Source organism: Pollicipes pollicipes, unplaced genomic scaffold, assembly GCF_011947565.3.
Source record: "Pollicipes pollicipes isolate AB1234 unplaced genomic scaffold, Ppol_2.1 Scaffold_1600;HRSCAF=1878_pilon_pilon_pilon, whole genome shotgun sequence".
NCBI classification, from domain to species: domain Eukaryota; kingdom Metazoa; phylum Arthropoda; class Thecostraca; order Pollicipedomorpha; family Pollicipedidae; genus Pollicipes; species Pollicipes pollicipes.
The window spans coordinates 26,922,532-26,930,890 of NW_023595962.1; the positions used below are offsets into that span (position 1 = coordinate 26,922,532).

The 8,359-nt window shown below is 61.4% G+C and overlaps 3 protein-coding genes across 3 annotated transcripts; all 3 read left to right on the top strand.

Moving 5' to 3' along the window:
* Positions 1-161: 161 nt before the first annotated feature.
* Positions 162-2,169, top strand: LOC119089440 (abnormal spindle-like microcephaly-associated protein homolog; the record flags this gene model as incomplete). Its single annotated transcript, XM_037212142.1, has 4 exons — positions 162-242; positions 638-763; positions 1,124-1,239; positions 2,157-2,169. Coding segments are annotated over 4 exons (336 nt in total), but the record flags the coding sequence as incomplete, so codon positions are not given.
* A 935-nt stretch (positions 2,170-3,104) lies between these two features.
* Positions 3,105-5,926, top strand: LOC119090176 (protein abnormal spindle). Its single transcript, XM_037212970.1, has 2 exons — positions 3,105-3,563; positions 5,103-5,926. Exons 1-2 carry the CDS (start codon positions 3,166-3,168, stop codon positions 5,899-5,901), a joined length of 1,197 nt encoding a protein of 398 aa, XP_037068865.1. The 5' UTR covers positions 3,105-3,165; the 3' UTR covers positions 5,902-5,926.
* A 13-nt stretch (positions 5,927-5,939) lies between these two features.
* Positions 5,940-8,233, top strand: LOC119089449 (protein abnormal spindle-like). Its single transcript, XM_037212153.1, has 2 exons — positions 5,940-6,422; positions 8,205-8,233. The coding sequence occupies exons 1-2, from the start codon at positions 5,966-5,968 to the stop codon at positions 8,231-8,233; spliced, it is 486 nt and encodes a 161-aa protein (XP_037068048.1). The 5' UTR covers positions 5,940-5,965.
* Positions 8,234-8,359: the final 126 nt, after the last annotated feature.

Here is an 8,359-nt window from a genome sequence, read left to right on the forward strand (position 1 = left end):
CGGCCGAGACGGTGGCCGACGCTGACGCCGACGAGGCCGGCGAGGGCGGCCTGCCGACCTCGGAGCCGGTGCGCCTGCTGGCCCGCTGGGCGCGGCTGGTGTGCGCCCACTACGGACGGCCGCCGCGCAACCTCAGCGCCGCGTTCGCCGACGGCCGTGCCTTCTGCCTGCTGCTGCACCACTACCAGCCGACGCTGCTGCCGCGGGAGCGCATCGTCAACGCCGGGGAGAGCGCCGACAGGGTAGGTGACGGTCTGGAGGTGGGGTCAGGCCCCAGGAGAGCGCCTCCACGGTTGGAGGAGGAGGCCGGGCGCGGGACCTGCGAGGTCGGGTCGCAGTGAACGCGAGGCAGTTGGTACACGTGCTAGCCCTTGTTCTGTGGCCGCCCTCGCTGAGGGAGTTTAGTGTGACGTTCGCCTAGCGGAGCTAATGTAGGCAAGCACCGGTCAGAACGTCCTTGAGGGCGCAGACTTAGGATGGACATGGCCGTCCTCATCAGCAGCTCAACACTGAAAGCATTTCGTAAAGTAAGCCTGTTCCGGACCCGCCCGCGCGATTCAGGCAGCGGGAATCGCCCACACTGTGCACTCGTGAGCGCCGCCACGGTCCCGCTGACGTCACGTCCGGCGCGCGGCAGGGCTCCGGCTCCGACGGCGACCTCGACGACAGCTTGACGTTCAGCTACAGCAGCCCGGACGGCGCCGAGCAGCAGGAGGCGCGCCGCCAGGCCGACAAGGCCAACCTCACGGCGGCGTTCGTGGCGGTGAGGCTGGCGCAGGCAGGGGCTCAGGGCCGGGTGGCCAGGTGCTTCGCACTGATGGCGGAGAGTGTGTTGGCGCTTACTCGCAGAGGGTACCCTGTGCGTGTTGGGAAAGCCATGGGTGGGCGTGGACCCCGTCACCCCTGTCCCGCCCCGCCCCCGCCCATCGTTAACAGAGCCTTGGTGGCGCTGCCACTTGTGAGGGTGTGTGTTGTGCGCATGTCTGAAAGAGTGATGCGCACGCGTGTGTTGGTCCCCGCGCTGCCACTGACAGGTTGGCGGCCTCCATGCCCAGCCCCCTCCGCCGTGCCGGGCGGCCCGCTGCTGACACGGCCGCTCGGGTCTGCCCCTCTCTCCGGTCAGATGCGCGAGCTGGGCGGTGTGCCGGTGCTGAGCGGCTGGACCGACTACTCCGGCACGCTGCCGGACCGACGGCTGGTGCTGGTCACGCTGGCGCACCTGTGCGGCCGGCTGCTGGAGCTGGGCGCCGAGGTGGCCGCCGCGCGCACGCTGCAGCTGTGCTGGCGCCGCCGCCGGCTGGCCGCCCGCCGCCGCCGCCAACAGGTACGGGACGGCGGCGGCGACCGAAACGGCGCCGAGGCGCGCTGAGGTCTGAGGCGAGGTGTCCAGGTGACGGGTGACGGGTGAGGTGTGGTCAGACGTGGTGTCCAGTTGAGGTGAAGTGTGATGAGGTGAGTTGTCCAGGTGAGGAGGTGAGGTGTGAAGCCACCGAGAGGCGGGGTGGGGAGGCGGGGAAAGAGAGGTGGGGCACGCGGGGGCTTGTTTGAACATGTAAGCTTGTGGGTCAGTGTCGAGACCTTGTAATCAGGGGCTGAGAGGCTGGAGCTTGTATGCGTGTCCTCTTGACACTGTTTTGATGTGACGTCTTAAACCGCCGTGTGCCTGGTGATATGTTAATGGATATATATCTACTTCACTCATTTTAGCTATTGTACGCCTTTACTATCGACAATACACGGACAAGGGTTGCTGAAAGTTTTTTTATCGGCCGGGTTTGTCGACCCACCGGGCTCATTGACCCGCCTGCGGACGTTCCGAGGCTCGTCGGTGGTGGCTGCCGTTGAAAACTATTTGGGTCGGACATCATCTCCCCAGTCATGCCAAAATGCCCAGTCTCAGTCTGTTTTTCCTGTCCCTGCTGGGGACGCACGTCAGGCTTTCTCGGCGCGCCAGCCTTACCACAGGCTGGGACCTGCCTGGCGCCGCAGCACCTGCCTTACCGCAGGCTGGGACCTGCCTGGCGCCACGGCACCAGCCTTACCACAGGCTGGGACCTGCCTGGCGCCACAGCACCAGCCTTACCGCAGGCTGGGACCTGCCTGGCGCCGCAGCACCTGCCTTACCGCAGGCTGGGACCTGCCTGGCGCCACGGCAGAGGTCTGGACTAGTTTCCACGTCACTTGGCCTCGACTTCGGGCGCGCAGCTACCAGGGGCGGGAGGGTCAGCAGCAGCCGGCTGACGCCTCGCTTATCTGCGGCGAGGGGTGACGGGGTCAGGGACACGAGCACCGCCGGGGGCGTCCGAAAACTGAGTCACGTCACGTGACCCGACGCCAGACTGCCCTGAGGTGCGGGCGGCCGCGACGATGTCCCTCACGGGCTACCTGACAGGCTCCACTAAGGCTCCCGACCATGGTCACCAGCATATATGTAGCACAGGGTTACTAAGTAAAGTAGGTACAAAAGCGCAAACAACAAGTACAAACATCTCACCAAGCGCGAAACGGTACGCCAGATATATATATATATATATATATATATATATATATATATATATATATATATATATATATATCTGGCCCAGGTATTTAAGAGTCAAGAAGTTAAGGCGCTCGGATCCATATGGAACGCTTGCGTTTCTCGGCCAGTGGAGGTTCCGCAATGCTTGTTTATCTCTCTCATCGCAACTGTCGCCGGCTGCGAGCCACTTTGTGACGTCACAGTCCCTGCTTTCCTGTGCCGGCCGTCTGACATGCCACGCCTGGTGGCCGCACGTCAGACGGCCGGCACGGAAAAGCAGGGGGTCGCGACCGTGACCTCTGACCGGCGCTCTCACCCTCTGCCGGCAGGCCGAGGCGCGCGCCGCCATCGTTCTGCAGAGTCACGCGCGCCGCTGGCTGGCCGGCCGGCGGGCGGCCGCGCGCCGCCGCCAGGTGCTGCTCGTGCAGGCGGCGGTGCGCGGCTGGCTGGCGCGCCGGCAGATGGCGCGCCGCTCCGCCGCCGCCACCGTTCTGGCGCGCCGCTTTCGCGCGCTGCTGCTGGCGCGAAGAGAGCACGCGCGGCTGGAGGGGCGGCGCGCCGCCGCGCGGCTGCTGCAGCGACTTTGGCGCCGCCTCACACTGCGGCGCCGCTGCCGCCACCTGGCGACGCTGCTGCGAAGGGCGATGGCGGCGGAACGGCTCCAGCGGTGGTTCCGGGGGCTGCGTGACAGAAGGGAGGAGGAGCTGTGCTTCCTGACCAAGAGGAGGGCCGTCGTCACCATACAGACCTGGTACAGATCGCTGGTCGCCACCAGGAAGACTCGCGAGGAGTATCTGAGACAGAAGGAAGCTGCCCGAGCGGTTCAAACATGGTACCGGTCACTGCTCGCCACGAGGAAGACACGCGAGGAGTATCTGAGACAGAAAGAAGCTGTCATAATACTCCAGACCTGGTACCGATCACTGATTGTTACAAGAACCACTCGTGTTGAGTATCTGAGACAGAAGGAAGCCGCCCGAGTGGTTCAAACATGGTACCGGTCACTGATCGCCACCAGGAAGACTCGCGACGAATATCTGAGGCAGAAGGAAGCTGTTATTATACTCCAGACCTGGTGCCGATCATTGATTGCTACAAGAACCACTCGTGTTGAGTATCTGAGAGAGAAGGAAGCTGCCCGAACGGTTCAAACATGGTACCGGTCACTGATCGCCACCAGGAAGACTCGCGACGAATATCTGAGGCAGAAGGAAGCTGTTATGATACTCCAGACCTGGTGCCGATCATTGATTGCTACAAGAACCACTCGTGTTGAGTATCTGAGACAGAAGGAAGCTGCCCGAACGGTTCAAACATGGTACCGGTCACTGATCGCCACCAGGAAGACTCGCGACGAATATCTGAGACAGAAGGAAGCTGCCCGAGTGGTTCAAACATGGTTCCAGTCACTGGTAATCACGAGGAAGACCCGCGAGGAGTATCTGGAACAGATTGAAGCTGCCCGAGCGGTCCAAAGATGGTACCGGTCACTGATCGCCACGAGGAAGACACGCGAGGAGTATCTGAGACAGAAGGAAGCTGTTATAGTACTCCAGACCTGGTACCGATCACTGATTGTTACAAGAACCACTCGTGTCGAGTATCTGAGACAGAAGGAAGCTGCCCAAACAGTTCAGACATGGTACCGGTCACTGATCGCCACGATGAAGACACGCGAGAAGTATCTCGGACAGAAGGAGGCGGTTGTGATACTCCAGACCTGGTACCGATCACTGATTGTTACAAGAACCACTCGTGTTGAGTATCTGAGACAGAAGGAAGCTACCCGAACGGTGCAAACATGGTACCGGTCACTGATCGCCACCAGGAAGACTCGCGACGAATATCTGAGACAGAAGGAAGCTGCCCGAGTGGTTCAAACATGGTTCCAGTCACTGGTAATCACGAGGAAGACCCGCGAGGAGTATCTGGGACAGATTGAAGCTGCCCGAGCGGTCCAAAGATGGTATCGGTCACTGATCGCCACGAGAAAGACTCGCGAGGAGTATCTGAGGCAGAAGGAGGCTGTTATGATACTCCAGACCTGGTACCGATCACTGATTGTTACAAGAACCACTCGTATTGAGTATCTGAGACAGAAGGAAGCTGCCCAAACAGTTCAAACATGGTACCGGTCACTGATCGCCACGAGGAAGACACGCGAGAAGTATCTCGGACAGAAGGAGGCTGTTGTGATACTCCAGACCTGGTACCGATCACTGATTGTTACCAGAACCACTCGTGTTGAGTATCTGAGACAGAAGGAAGCTACCCGAACGGTGCAAACATGGTACCGGTCACTGATCGCCACCAGGAAGACTCGCGACGAATATCTGAGACAGAAGGAAGCTGCCCGAATGGTTCAAACATGGTTCCGGTCACTGATCACCACGAGGAAAACTCGCGAGGAGTATCTGAGACAGAGGGAGGCTGCCCGAGCGGTTCAAACATGGTTCCGGTCACTGATCGTCACGAGGAAGACACGCGAGGAGTATCTGAGACAGAAGGAAGCTGTTATGATACTCCAGACCTGGTACCGATCACTGATTGTTACAAGAACCACTCGTGTCGAGTATCTGAGACAGAAGGAAGCTGCCCGAGCGGTTCAAACATGGTACCGGTCACTGATCGCCACGAGGAAGACACGCGAGGAGTATCTCGGACAGAAGGAGGCTGTTATGATACTCCAGACCTGGTATCGATCACTGATTGTTACCAGAACCATTCGTGTTGAGTATCTGAGACAAAAGGAAGCTGCCCGAACGGTTCAAAGATGGTACCGGTCACTGATCGCCACGAGAAAGACACGCGAGGAGTATCTGAGACAGAAGGAAGCTGCCCGAGTGGTTCAAACATGGTACCGATCACTGATCGCTACAAGGAAGACTCGTGAGGAGTATCTGAGCCAGAAGGAAGCTGCTCGAACGATTCAAACATGGTACCGGTCACTGGTCGCCACGAGGAAGACGCGGGAGAAGTATCTTGGACAGAAGGGGGCTGTTATAATGCTCCAAACCTGGTACCGATCACTGATCTCCGCGAGGAGGACTCGCGAGGACTGCTGGAGACAGAAGAGAGCTGCAGTGACTGTGCAGACCTGGTATCGCTCCGTCCTCGCCATGAGGAAGGCTCGTGACAACTTGGTACGAATGAAGCTATCTGCCGTCACCATCCAAACGTGGTACCGTGGTGTCCTCGCCATGAGGAGCACTCGTGAGGACTACCGGAAGCTGCTGAGGACAGCAGTAGCAGTCCAGAGGAAGTACCGCTCGCTCGTCGTCATGAGGGGGGCCCGTCGGGAATACCTGAGTCAGAGAGGAGCTGTGATAACCATTCCAGAAGTGGTATTGCTCTGTGCTCACCGTGAGGAAGGTTCGTGAGGACTATGTGAAACAGAGGTTTGCTGCGCGGACCGTCCAAGAGTGGTATCGCTCTCTCCTCGCCATGAGGACGACTCGCGAAGACTACCTGAGACGGAAGGCAGCTGCGGTGGTGATTCAGACGTGCTATCGCTCCTTCCTCATCATGAGGACGACTCGTGACGGCTTAGTGAAAGTGAAGCTGTCTGCGGTCACCATCCAGACGTGGTACCGCTCTGTGCGCATCATGCGGATGGCTCGCGAGGAGTTCCTGAGGCTGAGGTGGGCCACCCTGTCGATCCAGACCTGGCGCCGCTCCGCCGTCACCGCCAGGAGGACGCGCCAGCAGTTTGTGGCGCTGAAGCGGGCCGTGATAACCATCCAGACGCGACGTCGCGCGCTGCTCGCCTCGCGCCGGGCCCGCGAGTCCTTCCTGAGGCAGCGGGACGCCGCGCGGACCCTCCAGTCCTGGTACCGCGCGCTGCTCTTCATGCGCGGCGATCACGTGGTGCAGTGCGCCACGCGCCGCACCTCAGGCCTGCTGCAGGTGGAGCCGCGCCGCGCCGACGCCGGCCGGTCGCCGGAGTCGCGGCCGAGGCGCGCTACCATCACCCTGCAGAGGGACTGGCGCTGGCGGCCGAGCGAGCGGCGCCAGGCGGCGGCGCGCACGCTGCAGCGCTGGTGGCGCCGCCGCCGGCAGGAGGAGCAGCGCCGCCGCCTGTCCGCCCTGCTCGTCATGCAGGTACCGGCGGCGTTGGAACGGGGGGGGGGGGGGGGGGATTTTCAGGCGTGCCGGTAGCTGACGTGTGTGTCTGGACCTTTCCTAAGCCCACTCACATGCTTACTGATGTATTGGTCAGTGACGTGCTCGGCAGTTCGCCGAGCTCGGTGGACAGTTAGACGGGTGGGCGCAGAGCACCGACTCCAAACCCCCTATGCGTATACCTGGGCCACAAGCCGGAGATCCTGACCCGGAGCTGAAGTCGTGCTCGCGCGGGGCTCTGTGGGGCTCCAACACATTCTTGGTGGATATGCAGGTACCGCAGGGATTTGGGCTTGTAGGAGATGCCCTTTCGTGCAGACGGGCGAAAGGTGAGGGTCGGGTTTTTTTTAGCGGTTTTGGGATTCAGAAGGTACATGGTCGATGGGTAATGAACGAAACGGATGTAGGCCAAATGTCAGTTGTCCAGCATTGTTTTGGTCACGGACGTAACTAGGGCCTTGGACGTAACGACTTAAAATCCACTTTTCTTTTATAAGATAGAGGTTAACGTGCCGTAGTGCTCGGCGACACCTTCCGCACGTCAGGGGCAAATAGCGTTCGCCCAAAGTGACTTGAACCCGGCCCGCCACGGTTAGGTGGGGCGGAACATGGGAGCTATAACCAACGGGGCTACCGGAGCGGACTCCCCCCCCCCCCCCAAGTTAATGGTGTAATTCAAACTGTGAAGGAAAATGCATCCAGTCAAGGCAGGTGAGAAGGCATGCGAATTTTCTGTGAATATTAGGTAGCCAGCCGTCTTGAACTTCAATACCAAGCCGCCACCTCTGATGACTAACATCACCTCTGGTGAATGATGTTACCACTGATGACTGATGTCACCACTGATGACCGACGTCACCACTGATGACTGACGTCACCACTGATGACCGACGTCACCACTGATGAATGACGTCATCACTGATGACTGACCCCTGCAGCGGAGACCATCGTCCGGTCGTCTGCCGGCCCGGCGTGGGACCACGCACATCACGCGGCCAAATCCGAGTCTGAACGTCGCCGATCACGAATCCGTCGTCGGGGATCAGTGTCCGCTCCTGGCGACCCGCCGGGGCCGGGGCGGCGGGCAGGATGTACCGATGAGCCTACATGTGCTCACGTGCAAGTGGCAGTTTTGTACCGCGCCTCCCCGTCGCCCTCAGTGGCCCCGAGTGGCCCACGTGTGCGCTGTGGGTCCCTGTACCCCCGGCGTGTGCCGGACCGTGGCGGTGTCCCTGCACCCTCGGCGTGTGCCGGACGGTCGCAGTGTCCTTGCACCCTCGGCGTGTGCCGGACGGTCGCAGTGTCCCTGCACCCTCGGCGTGTGCCGGACGGTCGCAGTGTCCCTGCACCCCCGGCGTGTGCCGGACTGTCGCGGTGTCCCTGCACCCTCGGCGTGTGCCGGACGGTCGCAGTGTCCCTGCACCCTCGGCGTGTGCCGGACTGTCGCGGTGTCCCTGCACCCTCGGCGTGTGCCGGACTGTCAGCGGTGTCCCTGCACCCTCGGCGTGTGCCGGACGGTCGCGGTGTCCCTGCACCCCCGGCGTGTGCCGGACGGTCGCAGTGTCCCTGCACCCCCGCCCCCGCCGCTGACCCCGCCGCCGCACCCACAGCGCGCCGTCCGCCGCTGGCTGTGCGGCCGCCGCCAGCAGCGGCGCCAGGTGGCCGCCCTGCTGCTGCAGACACGCGTGCGTCGCTGGCTGGCCGAGCGCCGCGCGC

What these genes read in the sequence shown, in the direction of transcription:
- LOC119090176 (XM_037212970.1), top strand. Translation starts at nt 3,166, where the DNA reads ATGGCGGCGGAACGGCTCCAGCGGTGGTTCCGGGGGCTGCGTGACAGA. An exon ending in ACTCGCGACGAATATCTGAG is followed by an intron (nt 3,564 to 5,102) that starts GCAGAAGGAAGC and finishes CGAGTATCTGAG; the next exon opens with ACAGAAGGAAGCTGCCCGAG.
- LOC119089449 (XM_037212153.1), top strand. Translation starts at nt 5,966, where the DNA reads ATGAGGACGACTCGCGAAGACTACCTGAGACGGAAGGCAGCTGCGGTG. An exon ending in GCGCCGCACCTCAGGCCTGC is followed by an intron (nt 6,423 to 8,204) that starts TGCAGGTGGAGC and finishes GGACGGTCGCAG; the next exon opens with TGTCCCTGCACCCCCGCCCC.